We start from the raw sequence: 19,568 nt of genomic DNA on the forward strand, positions 1-19,568 counted from the left end.
TCTAGGTTTACCTGATGAAGCGTATGGTAATATTTAGTGAGGGCAAAATCGTAATTGCCATTTTCCATTTTCCATATCAAGGAATTAATTTCAGTAGGACAGTGAAGGAATGAATTTTCCTTCGTTTGAAGGAAAAATATTTAATTTAGGACCTTCTCTTAAATTCCATTCCATTCCTACCAAAAAAGCAAGATTCATTTTCTCTTGAATTTCATTCCATTCCTGCCAAACAAACAACCCACGGAATTAGAATCCTTTTCCCTTAATTTCATTTCATTCTTGCCCAAACAAACAACCCTTAGGGTTTTAGTAAGGGAAAAGAATACCCAACTGTTTTCCTTTTGGTTTTTGATACTAGGCACAATAGTTTTCTTTTCAACAATATTGTCATAGTTCTTTCCGTTTTTTGCAATTCGGTCATTTTTAGATTTTTACATTTGTACTCGTACTATGGGCATTAGTACTTTAGTAGTGTAAATCTAGGCTCCAAATCAGGCTTGAAAGTTGAAATCGGTCCTTTCTCGTAAAGCAACCGATAAAAGTAGTGAGCTTTGATTAAACGAGGCTAACCTTTGAATAGGTCTTGCCCAAATAAACTGAATTGTAAATAATAATTGGGCCTAGAAACCGATCTCAAGCAGGGGCCAAAAAAATACATTTAGTTTTTATTTATAAAAATTAACTTGGACTGTTGATGTATTATTTTTTTCACTTGGACAATCTTATGTATATAAAATGATTTTTTTTACCCTTAATAATTATTTCTTTTAAATTTCTTTTATTTTGTTTATCTTTTAGATTAAAAAAATAAAATATGTATCACCCTCTTCCATTTCTCTTTCCCCATTTTCCTTCTACCTTCCTTGTAAACCAAAATACACTACATCATCGGTGATTGGAAACCACAATACATTATATTACCGACAAAAACCCAAGTATCAACATTGGTATTATCCCCATCGCTCTCATCCTTCTTTCTCCGACAAGACCAACCACTGCCCTAGCCACTATACAATGTGGTCAACTCCTAACCCTAGCAGCCGCTACCCACCGAACGATTAGATTTCGTCGGGATTCCGTTCGGGGAGTTACAAATCAAGAAGGCGACGAAGTATAGTACTTAGGTGAGGGGTTTCTTGAAGCTCGCAGGGAACGACATATATGGTATGAATGGGACAATAATGATGGTTTGAACGGGGCGACGATCTCCACTCTGTCATCGTGATATCCCTCTGTCTCTCTTGCCATCTTTCTCGGTATTGCATATGTACACGTACATGTGTGTGTGTTTTGTGATTCTTTTTTCTTTCTGATTAGTCAACATGAAGGTTTGAAATTAAAGGGGTGGGGAAAGTAAAAAGGAGGGTAGAGTAGTGGGCATGAAAAATAATAATAATAACATTAAACTAATTGCAAAATAAAAACACAATGGTATTATGGTCATTTCAGTTTTGGCATGAACTAAGTTCACAACAAAATCGTCTATCAGGGATGAAGCGTACAAGTTTAAACCAAAAGGGGGATAGTCCGAGTTAATTTTTGAAAGTAGAGACTAAACGTGTTTTTTTGGGCTTGCACGATGGATGATTCGTGTAATTTACTCTAGTTTTTGGGATTTGCAAATATAGGATTAGCTCACTTGGTAGATATTTTACCTCTCAGATTGGAGGTCCTTGGTTTTAATCTGGGCGTTTGTGGTTTCTACTAACTTGATAGTATTAACTTTTTATCATTAACTAGTCGTTCAAAAAAATAGTTTTTAGGATTTTGTTATAGATTTTGTTGTATGGTCTGCATTTTATACATAGATATTGGACATATATAATCCTATATAGTTTTGGAGTTTCGAACATATAATGAAATCCATGATTTTTGTAACATCCCAAAAATACGGTCCAAAAATTTTATTTTCAATTATTAAATAAACCATAGTTATCAAATCATCACATAAAATCATAAACCATTGTATCTCAAAACATCAAAATCATCTGTCAAATATATATTAGAGTGAAACATCCCAGGCTAAAAACATGGTGTGTGCACTGCAGTCATCCCGAGCTCTTCCCCCTTGCTACCGGAAGTACCTAAAACCAAAACTGAAAACTGTAAGCACGAAGCTTAGTGAGTCTCTCCAACATACCATACACATAATCATGCTACTTGGAGATACGGGCCTCGCCCACACTCAAGGAGATATGGGCCCCGCCCACACTCAACTAACTAGGAGATACATGCCCCGCCCACACTCAGCTGACTACGAGATACGGGCCCCGTCCACATTCGACTAAATACGTGATACGGGCCCCGCCCACACTCAGCTACTAAGCATACATAGAAGTATCACACAGACAACAAGTATAATCAAATATATCAATCAATCATATATCCATACTCAAATAATGCTTATGAGATACGGGCCTCTCCCACACTCAGCTATATATGAGATACGGTCCCCGCCCACACTCAGCTACTAATCATTACACATAACATATACGGGTCGGCCTTGGTGCCTTCGACCCGTCCAAACCAGGAGGAAACTCACCTCACAAAGCTGATTACGGAATCTCGCGGTAAGGAATCTCTAACCGTTGATCTAACGACTCCCCGACTATCATTATCACAATAACCGTTAGTCAAAATCCAATAATCCTTCTTAGGGTAAAATGACCATTTTACCCCTGGTCAAAGTTAACATTCTGGTCAAAGTCAACATTTTGGGTTAACTCAACTCGTCGAGTTCCATAAATCAGAAACCCTGAAATCGCGATCCAACTCGTCGAGTTTCTCCTATCAACAGAACCAGGACTTTCCAACTCCACCCGTCGAGTCCGTCCTAAACTCGTCGAGTTTTTCCTTCTACATGGTCGGGGCATTTCGACCCAACTCGTTGAGTTCCTTTATGAACTCGTCGAGTTCTTCAGTCTGATAAGCTATCTTAATAGATTAGGCTTCTATCCTTCATATTTAAGCTCCATACTTCATATACATACTGAAAATGTCCTCTTAAAGGTAAAGTTTCCAACTTTACCCGTTAATACCCTTCCTTAATGGGTTTAGCTCAAACCCTAACTCTTTAAGACCTAGATCTTGATCCAAAAGCCATTAATACTTCAAGCTAAGGCATATAAACTGAGATCTCGACCCTAGACACTACATGAACACGTAAAGTCTCTGACTTTCTCTCCATGCATGGCCTTTTGGAGCTTAAAAGGCCAAAATGACATCCTAAAGCTTGCATGGTGCTTCAATGGCCATAAAGTTTGCACCTTTATGCCATGAAAGCCCTTTAAGGTCCTAGATCTGGAAGTATACTCACTTGGGACGTCCATTTCCCTGAACCAAAAACCCAATAAAAGTGAAAATGAAGAGATCTAAGAAATCATTAAGAAAGTTTGAGACTTGCTTACCAAAAAGTGACGAGGATGGGGTGAAGTTTCTGGATCTACTCCCTCCTTCTTGAGTCCTCAAGCTTCTTCTTCTTCCACAAGCTTCAAATACACAAGTTTTCTCTCAAAAATGACTCGCAAGCTCACACAAGGCATTAGGGTTTCGAGATTTAGGGTTTGGGATATGGAGGTTGTAAATGAGGCCAACGTTTGGAGGTTAAGGTGTTTAAATAGGGTGCAAAACCCTGAAAATTAGGGTTTCACTCTGCCAGTCCTACTCGTCGAGTTGAGGCTCTCAACTTGTCGAGTAGACGTTACAACCCGCGTCCAATTCCATTCCTACTCGACGAGTTTGGGGCCTCTAACTCGTCGAGTTTAGATACAAAAGCAAATAAATCTTTAATTAAATACATGCCAGGAACTAGTCGTTACAATTTTGTCACAACTTCACCACTCGAATCCATGGTTGATCATATTAAGAAAGCACATAGTTTGAATTACCATTCATCTTTCTCTTGATATAATTTCCTTGAAATCATGACATTTACATTAAGATAGGAATGTACTTTGATATACTTTAAAACTGGCTTTACAATATTTTCAAGCATTAAAACACCACTGTAAGGAATCTTCATTAAATTTATAAACATATGGATGTTAATCAAAAAGAGTCAAGTTCTTTGCAACGATATGAAATGGACATGTTAACATTGAAGATTTGAAGTATTTAGGTAAGAGTATTGTTTTAATACTTGGGTATAAGTACTTAATTAAAAAGGTCAAGGTGTTTATATATGTTCAAAGTAATTATATGCTCAAGTATAAAGTAATTATATGCTCAAGTATGAACACTATTGAGAGTGTATACATAGGCTATCATAGTATATTGAAATGAAAGTCTTGATAACAATCTTTAGGTTGATTGTATAATTGATTGCAAGTAGATTATGGTATATAATGGTAGCAAGAAGAGGAAGATGTTTGAAGGACCATTGGAAATGTTATGGTTGGTTTAATATGGAGGGTTGAAATAAAACGTTAAGTTAGGATACGAATAGATGAAATTCACATCTTTTCAAATTGTTATTCTCTAGCAGAGAACGGAACAACATGTTCTTTATGAATATGGTACATATCTACAAAAGACATAATGTTCATTTTAGTATTTCTAGTATTAACAATTTATAATTCTATCATCTTTGTGTTTATAAAACATCAATTTATTAAAGTTTAAAATTCACATTAAAACTTATTAACACATGCAGCTGATCATATATATATATATATATATATATATATATATATATATATATATATATATATATATATATATATATATATATATATATATATATTAAAAGAGAAACTTGATGACATCATCTTCAACAATTAGGGTCATTCATTCTGTTTTCTTGATTAATTTCAACCCATTGGATCATTATGATGATGTCATCCTAAAATTAAATTAAATTAAATTAATATTGATTAAATTTGAAAGCTTGACTAACTGATTTAATGTTAACGTCATTTATAAAAGGAATCTATTCAATTCATTTTAAGCCTCATCATAATTTTTTAAAGTAAATTTCGTTCCTTCCTAATTAAAATCACATTCTTAGGTGATGTGCATAATTAAAATCATATGCTTCTGTTAGTACATTATATTTTCTTCAGACCATTTGCAGCATCACGTTCGAACAACATCACCCTTTGCAACATCACGTTCGTCATCCACGTTCCTTCTTTAATATGATGTGCTTAATTTTTATTAATTGTATTCGATTTTTTGATTCTCATTAGTGTTGTAGTTGATTGTGATCTTTGAATGCATGAATAACTTGATTATAAATGTTGGTATTAGTTTTTCAATCTTTTACTTTTGTCTTTTTAACCTTGCATTTGATGTTGCACTCTACATGTTTGATAAAATGTCCATGAGAAAAGCACAATGACTTTTGATTAACTGTATATATATGTGTGTGTGTCTTACTTAATTAATTTTTTCTAAGATTCTTTGGATTGCACGGTAGTTGATGATTGAAAACTACCATTTACCCTTTAGTGTTTTTAATTATCAATATTATATTGTTATTAATTTGACACATTTGCCCATAATTCTTGGTTTTTAACAGATTTAGTTAATAGCAATGTACTTTGCCTTTAATCAATAATATTTTAAATTGCAATTTCTAAATTTCTTTTGAGTTGTTGTAACTGTGTTCAGTGGATACAAAGTGCATTGTAATTTCTATTTTGTTTTTAACATATTTAGTTAATAGCAATGTGTGTATGCGGTTTTTTTTTATTTAAAAAGTCAAAATTCTTATTTCAACATTTTTTCCTAATTTGTCCCTGTCTTTGAAATGTCATATCTCGGTCATGAAAAACCCTATGACTTTATTTGAATAAATGAAATATTTGTCAATATTAGTTTAAATTAAGTAACCTTATTATGGAAGGAACGTTTAATTAGAATGTTTATGCTTATATAACAATATAATTAAGTAGCATTTTTAAATAATTGAAAAACATATAATAATGACAAGTGGAAAATAATTAATTCAAAAATACCAAAAATTGTCATACGGCAAAATGAATGAGAAAATGGCATGTGACAAAATGATTCATATTTATTAGGATATATTTTTTATGTTGCTTTAACTTCTTCTTTTTATTGTGTCAGATTTTTATAACTTTAAATGTATTTTTTATATGTTCCCCCGTACTTAAAATTTTATATTTTGACGACTTACGCATTTCCTTTATCAAATTCAAATTTTCTAAAATCGGATTACAATCGTAACTTACCAATTTAATCATCATTAATTTCATCTATAATTTCATCCAATTTAATTAAGTATTTTCCTTATATAAAATTTTTAATGATCACAATTTTTTCCCTCCAAAAATATTTCAATCATTTATTTCTTACGCGTTCCTTTATCAAATTTAAATTTGTATTTTCCTTATATCCATAAAAAAATATTTTGATAACTTATGTGTTTCCTTTATCAAATTTAAACTTTCCAAAATCGGATTCAATCGTAAGCTACCAATTTAATCATCATTAATTTCATGTATAACTTTACCCAATTTAAATTTGTATATCTCATATATAAATTTTTTTAATAATCCCGGTTTTTTCACTCCAAAAATATTTCAAGCATTTATTTTTAGATAATGTTGTCTAATTATAATTATTATTTTTCTCATATAAAATAATAAAATTTACCTATATATATATATATATATATATATATATATATATATATATATATATATATTGATTTTATAAGCAACATTAACACTAAAACAAAGTGATTAAATTTTTTTTTGTTAAACATACCAACCTACTTTGTTTTATCTTTATATAGTAACAATAAAATTTATAAATTTTCACAACAAATATACATATTTCGAATTTTGTCATAGCATTATACCTTACAAAATACAATTCCCTCCAAAATAATATTCGTCACATAATTTCATCCATAATTTCACTCAATCTAAATTTGTATTCTCCTTATATAAATTTTTTTAGTGATCCCGATTTTTTGCCTCCAAAAATATTTCAAACATTTATTTCTTAGATAATGTTTCCACATTATAATTATTACTTTCCTCATATAAAATAATAAAACTTACCAATATGCTTATATATTTATATTTAACTTTTATAAGAAACATTAACACTAAAATAAAGTTATGGATTCAAGTGACGATTCATCTTCTTCAAGAAAAAAAGTTAAATGTATTGTCCTTAATGTTTTACCCATCAATATTTCGTCAAATTACAATAATGTAATTATCTATGATTTTAAAGGTACTTGTATGTGACGGACAATGTCATTCAACTAATAAAATAAAAAATTGTTTACAAAGAGGTCCTTCAATGATTATAGATATTTATTGATTTCAATGTATCTTCTACAAATTTCAATAATATTAATAACCTTAATTTTTTTTAATAATTATTATGCAATATCTATAGACATTTGTATGTTTTTTTATGGGTTCTCTCGTGTTTAACACGGATTATAATCTAATATATATATATATATATATATATATATATATATATATATATATATATATATATATATATATATATAAAAGTTTGGAATGTAAAAGGTACCAATTGCATTACTAGTTTTACAAATTTTTATGATACTTGGGAAAATTAGTTTTTAGTTGGCGTGTTAAAAGGGTGTTTAGAAATGTTTATATTAATTGATAAACACTTTTTAAGTTATTAGTTTATGGTATGAAAATGAAGTTTTTTAAAAAATAAAAGAATTTTGGATTAGTTTATGCCGTGTCAAAAAGTTGATAAATATTTTTTTTGGCAAAATAACAAAACATTTAAAAAAAAAAAAAAAAGGTTCCTAAAGGTGTGGCTAAGAAGCTCATTTTTTTAACTATATATTTTATATTATTTGTATAAATGGCGTCAACATCTCATCCTCACATCGCCTAATAAAACCACAATCCAAACATCATTTTTTAACCATTAGAAAACTTCAAAGAAAGCAACGCAACGCAGTTCCCTATGACCAACTACTCCACAACTATTCTGGGTTGATCCAAGAAGCTGAATTCAATGCAACACGTTGAAGTGAAAGAGCCAGGAGATTACAAAGCCGAAAGTCATGCAACCTAGCATCACATTCACAATCCTTCGTCCATGCATAGAAGTAGAACTTCCATTTTCAGGATCAACGACTGAGGCTGATGATTCGGGAGGCTGAACTTCATCCTGATCACCATTGTTCCCTACCTGCACTATCGCCTCATAATCAACATTCTGCACCAAGGCACCGACATTGTGCACTATGGAGCCACAGATTTCGCATTTCCTGAATCATATATATTTAAAGTAACTCTATGTCAGCTTGAAAGATGAAGAAAAGCCGCATTTAGACTTCATTTTGTAACAGTTTTTGTCTCAATTTTTACTTCGCCAAAAAATTGGTTTTGACCATTTGTGGTCAAACGGTTTATTTAAATTCAAGATTTTTGAGTTAGACGTATATACTAAAATTTTCATTAAGAAAAACAAAGTAATTCTCCCTTGAATTATCTTGAAATCAAATGCAAAATATGATGAAAAAAATTTAAGATTTGACTGGAAAACTCAAAGTTCAGTCATGTGCTTGTACGGCACAATCTTAACTGCAGAGGTAGTTGTACCGTACAAGTCTTAATAGCAAATCAATAACACATATGATAGGATCTCGAAGAGCCCATGCTTTAGCCACATGCACACATGAATCAGACTCCATAAAATTCCTGAAAGAACACAACAGAAAAACACTGAATTTACTAAGAACGGAAGATAGAAAGATCTGAAAACTCACAAGTCTGCTTTGATCAGAAACCATGTCAGTGCACATTTTTTGTGAGCAGTAGCCAGATCGCCTTTGCAATCACACCCCAATTCCAAAGCCTCGCCGTTATCCTCCCCCACCTCTTCATCATCGCCACCTTCGAACTTCAGATGACAAATTCGGCATTGTTTTCCATCATTTTCAGATAAAACCAATTCACCACTCTCCAAATCAACTTCTTCGGAAATGGGTAGACTAGGGGTGTGATCGTACGAATAGATTCCGCAAGAGTACCCCACGGAGGAATGGAAATGCACCGGAGAATAGTCGTCGAAGGCAGTGAATGACAGGCTGCTAATGTAGTCGTTGAAGGCAGCTTCGTTTGTAACTTCAATTGGGATGCGACACTGGCGGTTGGAGCGACGACCTCTACGACGGCGATCCCAACCAACACCAACAAAACTACCTTCAACGCCGGCGCCGGTTATCTCCATGCCAGCCAAACTACCTATAGTTGGCATTTTCTCGATACGGATTTTGTACTCGGAAACAGCTTTTTCTCTCAATAAGGCGTGCCTGTGTGGCTGTGTGTAAATTTATAATTTTATATGGTGGGGTTGAAAATGGTGTCAGGTTCTTATCAGTGTTAGAAATGCATAGAACTCTTGTAGTCTAGTAGAAAAGGAAAAAAGAGATGTGGGCCCGAATTCTAACTTTTTGTTTTTTATATTATTATCATTATTTTAACTTTTCTCTTTAAATTTTTATTTTATATATATATATTTTTTCAGAAAACTACAATAAGTTTCAAAAACCGATAATCGTATTTAATTTAATCTTTTAACCGGTCAACAGGTTATCTAACTTTCAAAAATTATATTTTTTGCCCTGATTTCAAAATTTATTACAAATTTAGCTCAAAATTTACACTTTTGGCCCATATTTGGTCCAAAACTTATCCTTTTGCCCGAATTTTAAAATTTTGTTATGAATTCATCCTAACTTTAGTTTTTTTACAACTTTTTTTCTCAAAAAAAAAAATCCAAATATGTTTTTTCTTTATAAAATCATATTTATACAAAAAAAGAAACATAGTTTCACATAAAAAAAATCTTATATTTTCTATATAAAAACTTTTTAAAAAAAAAATCTTTTTTGTTTACGAAATACCTATTTATAAAAATAGATATTTACTAAGTACATAAATGTATCCAAATCTGTTTAATATATATATATATATATATATATATATATATATATATATATATATATATATGTACTTTACAAAAAAAAAATGTATGCATATCCATATTCCTGGGCACAAAACAAATTCTTTTATAAATACATTTGTATGCAAAACACATATTTATAAAAAAAAATGTATACAAACACCTATTTCATAATAAACATATACATTTTTTTTGTAAAAACATATTTATATACATCGAAATAAGTGTTTGTATACATTTCTTTGAAGGGTTTTGAGCAATTCTAACACTCTTAAGTGTACATGCAACCCTAGAAAACCTTGGATCTATGTTTGTCTAAGATACATGCAAAATACTTTTTTCCAAGGTTCATAAACCTATCTAGCATACATGGGAACATTATAATATAAAATATAGCTATAAATACATACCTTGTTGTTGTTATGATTCCTTGAAACCTTGAGAGCCTAGCACCCCAAGTGTGATGCCTCAAATGCTTCACACAACACCAAATGCTTTTGGAGTAGACTTGAGAGAAGTTGAACACTTGCAAAAATCGGCCTAGCCCTCTTTCTTTCTTGTGTAGCCGATTTTGGTGGATAGTATGTTCTTTATATAGTGTTGACACATCTAGGGTTACACCATGTAAACCCTAATGTGTCATGACTCTTCATTTCCATGACCCATGGGTTTGTAACTCCCATGGAGCCTCCATGTAGCATCCAATGGGTTTAACCCAACTTGATTATCCATGGAGCCTTTTAGCCCACTATATGAGTTATGGATGATTTACAAAATCAACCCATATATTTAATTAGTCACCATTTGATCACTTAATTAATTCTAGATTAATTCTTGATCAATACTAATTAAATAATACTATTAATATATTAGAACTTATAATATATTATTAAACCACAAGTGTAATATTTCTCTTATTTAGTCTATCCAATTGCATGGTGCCATGCAACCCAAATGGACCATGCCGGGTCGGGTCAAGTACATACCAGAAATAGTTATGGACTTAGACACCTTATCCAACAGTCTCCCACTTGGATAAGTCTAATAACTATAACTGCAAGTATGACTTCAGGAACCGATCGGCAATCGTAGCTCTTTTCAAGGTTTCTCGGAACTGAGAAGATGATGGTACGCCATTTCAGATAAGTGATCATATAATCCTCTGTTCTTGATATCAGCCGGACAAATACATGGAACAATGTCTTACTTTTGTCCAGCAGTTTGTTTCCCGATTTCCGATTTGTTTGACATAGAACTTAATTGAACACGTCAACTTAGTTCTGACCGGGCCCGGTACATGGGTCAAAACAAGATCATCGAGGGGCCCAGATATCGCTTCTAATCCAAGAAGGAACAGATAAACTGCGACTCATATGCTTGTTCTACTACTTGTTAAATTACACACAAACGCACGTTTTATAACATCGAGTTACCAATGCGTTTTCGCACGATCAATGCATAACTAACTCATAGTTAACAAGTCATATCTCTAGGTTTGAAGACTTATATGATATTACCGTCTCGCGATCACTTGAGATAAATTCCATGAAGTGATACCAGCGAGCGTGGGTTGAATCCAATACTCAGAACTTATGAGCACTCATGAGTGTTGAGGCCATGTCCAACACCTTAGACCTCTACAACCAACTCATTACAGTCTTAATTCATATCTACTTCCGATATATGACCGACTGTGGATAATTTGAATAATATGTAACAACATAAATATTCAGGAAGTCAAAACATGCAAAAGAAACAATAGTAAACGATCGACACAAGATAGCAACACTTTACTCATAAATAAAACACACCTCTTATTCATCATCAAATGTCACTTACACTTTACATATTTCAGAATTATCTAACTACTAAAACTAATATCATCCTTCAGACCTATGCTCCTTGCATGTTGGAGATGCTTAACCCTACCCAGTCCCTTCGTGAGGGGATCTGCCGGGTTCTCATCCGATGATACCCTCTTTGCCACGAGGAGTCCTTCTTCTATCCGATGTCTGATGAAATGGTATTTTCTGTCAATGTGTCTGGATCTCCCGTGATCCCTAGGTTCCTTTGCTAAGGCAACTGCACTTTCACTATCACAGAAAATCTATATGGGCTCCGTTATAGCTGGTACATCTCCAAGGTCTCCAATGAAGTTCTTTAGCCATATAGCCTCCTTTGCCGCCTCGCTTGCCGCTATATACTCTGATTCGCAAGTTGACTCAGCCACTGTCTCCTGCTTGGAACTTTTCCAAGAGATTGCTCCTCCATTTAAGGTAAAGACCCAGCCCGACTGAGAGCGAAAATTATCCCTATCAGTCTGGAAACTGGCATCACTATACCCTGCAACTCTCAAGTCATCACTCCCACCAAGGGTAAGGACCCAGTCCTTAGTCCTCTGCAGGTACTTGAGAATATTCTTTACCGCTGTCCAGTGAGCCTTACCAGGATTCCCCTGATACCTGCTAACCATGCTTAAAGCAAAGGCTACATCAGGACGAGTGCAAGTCATAGCATACATGATCGAGCCTACTGCAGAAGCATAAGGTACTCGACTCATTTCTGCTATCTCAACCTCTGTACTCGGGCTCTGAGTCTTACTCAGTCTAGTGTTACTCTGGATGGGTAACTCTCCTTTCTTGGAATCTTGCATGCTGAATCTCTTCAGCACCTTCTCCAAGTATGTACTCTGACTAAGCCCAATTAGTCTTTTACTCCGGTCTCTCAGAATCCTTATCCCTAGAATATAGGCAACTTCTCCAAGGTCCTTCATAGCGAAACACTTCCCAAGCCAGGACTTAACTTCCTGCAGAGTTGGGATGTCATTTCCTATGAGTAGTATGTCATCCACATACAGTACCAAAAAGCTAACTATACTCCCACTAGCCTTGACATATACACAGGATTCATCTTCACTCCTCGAAAAGCCAAACTCTTTGACTTTCTCATCAAAGCAAAGATTCCATCTGCGAGGTGCTTGCTTTAATCCATAAATGGATTTCTCAAGCTTACACACTCTATTAGGGTACTCTGTGCTGACAAAACCCTCTGGCTGATTCATGTAAACATCTTCAGCCAACTTTCCATTAAGGAAAGCGGTTTTGACATCCATTTGCCATATTTCATAGTCATGAAATGCAGCAATGGCTAACAATACCCTAATAGACTTAATCTTGGCTACTGGTGAAAAAGTCTCATCATAGTCAACTCCTTGAGTTTGAGAAAAGCCCTTTGCAACCAGTCGTGCCTTATAAGTGTGTACATTACCATCCATGTCGGTCTTCTTCTTGAAGATCCATTTGCACCCAACTGTCTTACGACCTGGCACATTGTCAACCAAATCCCAGACCTGATTGTCATACATGGATTGTATCTCGCTATCCATTGCCTCTTTCCATTTAGCAGACTCGAGGCCTGCCATGGCTTCCGCATAGCTGTTAGGTTCATCTAGACTTACCAGTGTCCCATCACTGATAAGTGTCTCACCTTCCGCAGTAATATGGAAACCATAGTAATGCTCAGGTGCATTCCTAACCCTTGTGGAACGCCTCAGAGGTACATATGGAGGTATAATTGGATCAACAGGAGTTTCCTCCTCAAGTTGACTGCTAGGGTTTGAGGTTCCTTCACCACTTGACTCTTGAAGTTCTTCAAGGTCAATTAGCCTCCCACTGTTTCCTTGGCTTATGAATTCTCTCTCTCGAAAGACAGCCCTCCTTGCTACAAAGACCACATTCTCACTAGGTCTGTAGAAGAGGTAACCAAAGGATTTTTGTGGGTAGCCGATGAAAATACACCTCTCACTTCGAGGTTCGAGCTTGTCGTGAGTCTCGCGTCTCACAAAAGCCTCGCAACCCCAAATCTTGATGTGGGCTAGACTAGGAACTTTTCCAATCCACATCTCGTGAGGTGTTTTTGCAACCTTCTTTGTAGGGACCAGATTAAGGATATGGGCGGCAGTCTCTAAGGCATACCCCTAAAATGAGATTGGTAGCGTAGCTCGACTCATCATGGAACGAACCATGTCCAACAGGGTTCGATTACGCCTCTCAGCTACACCATTCAACTGTGGTGTCCTGGGAGGTGTCAATTGTGAGACAACCCCACATTCCCTTAGATAGTCGAGGAACTTAGTACTAAGATACTCACCACCACAATCGGATCGAAGCATCTTAATGTTCCTGGCCAATTGATTCTCGACTTCCTGTTTAAACTCTTTAAACCTTTCAAAAGTCTCTGACTTATGCTTGATTAAGTAGACATATCCATATCTACTGTAATCATCAGTAAAAGTCAAATAATAACGATTAGCATCCCTTGTGGCATGTTTGAAGGGTCCACACACATCTGTGTGTATAAGATCCAACAAACCTTCACCCCTCTCACAAGAACCAGTGAAGGGTAACTCTGTCATTTTTCCAAGTAAGCATGATTCACAACTATCATCTTACTTTAAGTCAAATGATTCCAAAACTCCATCCTTTTGGAGTTGGCCTATGAGTTTCTTGCTTATATGTCCAAGACGACAATGCCATAATGATGCTTTATCCAAGTTATTATCATTAGAATCAATACACAACACATTATTTCCTAAATTATCTACAACAGACACAGCTTCATACACACCATCACAAGGTAATGCTTTAAAATAAAACACATTATTAAAGAAAGCATTTATTCCACCAATTTCATTATCAAAAGAAAAGGTAAAACCTTGTTTATACAAAGCATGAAAGGAAATAACATTTCTTGCCATTTCTGGCGAATAACAACATTTATTCAAATCTAAAGTAAACCCACTACTAAGCAACAAAGTATAAACTCCAATCTTGGTGACAGGTGAAACTTTCCTATTCCCCATGATCAAGTTTATCTTTCCATGCTCCACATTCTCACTTCTTCTTAGTCCCTGCAGTTCAGAACAAATATGAATACTGCAACCGGTATCAAGGACCCAAGAGTTAGAATATAGTGAATTATTAGATGAAATAGTGTAAATACCTGCATGGTTGGGTTTCACTTTCCCATCCTTCAAATCTTGTTGGTACTTTGGACAGTTACGCTTCCAGTGCGCCTTTTCGTGGCAGTAGAAGTATTCAGCCTCTTTGGGATCAGAAGAAGGTGTAACGAAACTTTTCTTGGTTCGGCTAGAAGAGGAGCCATCAAGAGTCTTACCCTTGGTACCCTTCGAAGGGGTCTTCCTCTTCTTACCTTTCCCTTTCCCGATTGCCAGGACAGTTGCGGAGTTTGGAGTAGGAGTAGAAGTGGTAACAACCGACTTACCTTTAAGACCTGATTCAGCGGTCTTAAGGAGTCCCTGAAGTTTGCTGAGGGTGACTTCTTCCTTGTTCATGTGGTATGTCATGCGGAATTGATCATAACACCATGGTAAGGAGTGCAAAATGATATCTATTGCTAACTCCTCTAGGAAGTTCACATTCAACTTCATCAGACGGTCCACATACCTTTGCATTTTCTGCATGTGGCCTGTGATGGGTTCACCATCTTTCATTCGGGTTGTTATCATGAAGGATATGATTTCATATCGCTCTTGACGAGCACTCTGATGGTAGCGGTCCATCAAATCCTGGTGCATCTCAAAAGGATAGTAGTCCTCATAGGACTTTTGGAGCTCAGCTGTCATGGTGGCCATCATGATGCATGCCACTTTTGTAGCATCTCTTTCATGTACCTCATATTCAGCAAGCTCTTCAGGAGTAGCAGTTGGCTCAGGCACCTTGAGCTCCTTGTCCAGAACATATTCCTTGTTCTCGTAACGAGTGACCATCCTGATGTTTCTGATCCAGTCAGTAAAGTTGGATCCATCAAAGATGACTCTCCCACAAAGGTTCATGAGAGAGAAGGAGCCAGTAGGGTTTGAGCCAGGAGTAGCATTGTTGGAAGACATCTGAAAAGAAGAAAACAAGTTTAGTTTAGAAATAGGGATAGTCCTTAACAAAACACCCAAACGTAATATTAAGGCTAGGATCCAATCACAATATATTATAGCTTAGAAGAGGGATGCCGTAATCCGAGCTATAACATATTTGAAAGGTAGGTGAATGACGATTCACCAATTTCCACCATGAAAACGAAATATAAATTATTAGGTTTTTATTTGGTTTTAGAAACTCCTAGATTCTTTGAGATTCACTGAACTTTTCAATGGCATGTTTCAATCTCGAGTGTGCCCTTCATGTTTTGTGACTGGGATACCGAGGATCACAAAACAAGGTGTGAAGTAACCATGCAAATTACTTGGTACCCTTAATGTTTTTTCACTTAATCGTTGTGCCGGTAAACCACACGCGCTCCTTCCGACCTCATGAAAAACCTTAAGTCACCTTTTGCCTACCTTGTTAAGTCCAACTTAGTGTGCCGGTAAACCACACACGCTCCACCAACGACTTAAACAAGGTGCAAAGTGTAATTTCATGGATTAGCACCTTATTCACATTTTTCCTAAAGTAACTAAGATTGGAAATTAAAGAAAAACATTTAGTTACTTTATAATAGTCATTATACTTTTAATGAGAATTTTAAGTCATTGTCCTACCCGTTCGGCTAACGACCCTCCACCAGTCAAGGAAGCGGTGGGTGAGAGTGGACACCCATTAAGCTGCCGTTTTATAGGCAACAACCTTATACCCCCCTTATAGACCAGCTTCGTGAATGAGGCCTACTTGCGGTAAAACGACTTGATCTTATATATATATATATATATATATATATATTATTAAACTTATAATATCATAAGTATAAGGGTTGAATTTTAACTTTTTAAAATTCTAGGGGTTGGAACTAAAGTTTATTAAGATGGCTTTACATGTTCCAAAACATGAGGGCAAGTTTTGTAACCTTACAAAACCTTTCAATTCATAACCTATGAGTTATTAAATGAAGACTCTTCATTTTTGTAACTTGTGTGTTCTTTTAATGGTATTAACACAAAGAGACTTTTGGTTATCCATAACTTGAGGACAAGTTATGGACTCCATTAAAACACATAAAGATCATGAATTCAGCATTAAACAAATTTAACATGTAATTCCTATGATCTATCAAGAACTCATAAGAACATGAATTAATCATATCAAAATTTCAAGAACATATGAACACATATAATCATGTAATTTTGATATTAGCCATTGTAAATGGATTAGAACAAACATTACACCATCTTAAACAAGTTTAATAACACCAAAACAGTTCAGGGTAATGTTTCTAGTCCATTTCCAGCAGCAAAAGTCGAAAAACTGCATTCTGAGGCTCCTACTCGTCGAGTGCACGAACCTACTCGACGAGTAGGATGAATTTGGTAATGAACTCGGCGAGTCCCCCCATGGACTCGGCGAGTTCATCATGCAGACAGCAAAAATTCGACTTTTTTTCACTATTTTGCATCAAGTATCAAACAAGCAAACCTGGCTCTGATACCACTGAAGGGTTTTAAGCAATTCTAACACTCCTAAGTGTACATGCAACCCTAGAAAACCTTGGATCTATGTTTGTCTAAGATACATGCAAAATACTTTTTTCCAAGGTTCATAAACCTATCTAGCATACATGGGAACATTATAATATAAAAGATAGCTAGAAATACATACCTTGTTGTTGTTATGATTCCTTGAAACCTTGAGAGCCTAGCACCCCAAGTGTGATGCCTCAAATGCTTCACACAACACCAAATGCTTTTGGAGTAGACTTGAGAGAAGTTGAACACTTGCAAAAATCGGCCTAGCCCTCTTTCTTTCTTGTGTAGCCGATTTTGGTGGATAGTATGTTCTTTATATAGTGTTGACACGTCTAGGGTTACACCATGTAAACCCTAATGTGTCATGACTCTTCATTTCCATGACCCATGGGTTTGTAACTCCCATGGAGCCTCCATGTAGCATCCAATGGGTTTAACCCAACTTGATTATCCATGGAGCCTTTTAGCCCACTATATGAGTTATGGATGATTTACAAAATCAACCCATACATTTAATTAGTCACCATTTGATCACTTAATTAATTCTAGATTAATTCTTGATCAATACTAATTAAATAATACTATTAATATATTAGAACTTATAATATATTATTAAACCACAAGTGTAATATTTCTCTTATTTAGTCTATCCAATTGCATGGTGTCATGTAACCCAAATGGACCATGCCGGGTCGGGTCAAGTACATACCAAAAATAGTTATGGACTTAGACACCTTATCCAACATTCTTTTGTAAAAACATATATATATATATATATATATATATATATATATATATATATTATATATATATATATATATATATATATATATATATATACATATATATATATATATATATATATATATATAGACACACACACGCATAATAAATGCATTTGTATTCAAACAAATGTGAAACTATATATATAATAAATGCATTTATATATATATATATATATATATATATATATATCTTTATACCTTAATAAGCATTTACAAGATTTTGCTTAATTTTAAGAGGTACACACCCAATTGCAATATGTACAAACCTGTTATGCAATAAACTGGTCAACAAAAATAAAATCGAGATCAAAGTTAAAACTGGATTGCTCTTGACCCGGTCCTGATTCCCTATCCCGTCCAACAACATCCAAATTATGTCGTCATTTTTTTAGCATGTTCGCCATTTATATAACCCTCCCCACCTCCTTCTTCTCCATTTCAAGATTTAAACCAAATTACATTCTCCTATCTCATCCAACCCCTCTTTATCCAACGAAACACCAGTCTAAAATCACAACCACTTTTCCTCTCTTCCTCGCACCCCACCACCGTTACCACGACCACCATTAAGCACCATTGGCACCAAATCAGCGACACCCACTATATCGCGACCATCACACTCCAGCATCGTCCTCCGCTAACCTGATTCTTTATCACTGTGATCGATTCCATGGAAAATGCATGATGTCTGCTTCTTTGAGGTCACAGTGAACATAAAAAGGGGTAACTTTGGAATTCTCCTCTCTCTCTCTCTCTCAATTGACTGATTCTATCTGTTTTCTAAATAAAGGCTCTTTTTTATGACAATACCTTAGGGTTTTGGTTTTCTACTTCAAATTTATGGAGACGGAGGTGGGATTTGACAGATTCATATTGATTTCCTCAACAAAACACCGATAGGGTTTGCAATCCCCACTGCCACAGTCTATTTCATCAAACGCCATACTAGATCGATTGTTTTTCAGGTAAGTCATATGCCACCATTATCTCTTTTGCGTTCTGGTTTGGCATCGACTTGCTTTTCTTCTTGTTGTGTTCAGTTTACTTGGATTGACCAAGGTACTCCTTAATGTTCATATTTGGGAACACTTTTCTATTATAGAATGAAGTTTGTTGTGTTTTTTTTGTGTTTACATGTCCCGAATATCGACTCCCACACATCGCATACGCTCTCTGGTTCCAACCTCCAGCCACTTCAGTGAGTTCCTCTTCTACTTCAAGAAATTCCTCTACAAGAGCCACCATTTCATCGCTTTCCTATGGCAGCAGCGCCGCCGGTAATTTATTAACCATCGCTCCAACCAGACTCCACGACACCATCATACCAGGTAGAGTATTATGCCTTAACTCCTTTGTGTTTAATTATT

The 19,568-nt window shown here is 35.1% G+C and overlaps 1 protein-coding gene across 1 annotated transcript; it reads right to left on the reverse strand.

Annotated features, from left to right (window-relative positions):
* Positions 1-8,067: 8,067 nt before the first annotated feature.
* LOC145139175 (uncharacterized) lies at positions 8,068-19,446 on the reverse strand. The gene is made up of 4 exons (XM_079073095.1): positions 19,336-19,446; positions 8,744-9,297; positions 8,582-8,675; positions 8,068-8,242 (listed from the first exon to the last, which is right to left on the reverse strand). The coding sequence occupies exons 1-4, from the start codon at positions 19,444-19,446 to the stop codon at positions 8,183-8,185; spliced, it is 819 nt and encodes a 272-aa protein (XP_078929221.1). The 3' UTR covers positions 8,068-8,182.
* Between the last annotated feature and the right edge of the window lie 122 nt (positions 19,447-19,568).

This window comes from Lactuca virosa, chromosome 9, assembly GCF_052849685.1.
Source record: "Lactuca virosa cultivar CGN04683 chromosome 9, Lactuca_virosa_CGN04683_v6, whole genome shotgun sequence".
NCBI classification, from domain to species: domain Eukaryota; kingdom Viridiplantae; phylum Streptophyta; class Magnoliopsida; order Asterales; family Asteraceae; genus Lactuca; species Lactuca virosa.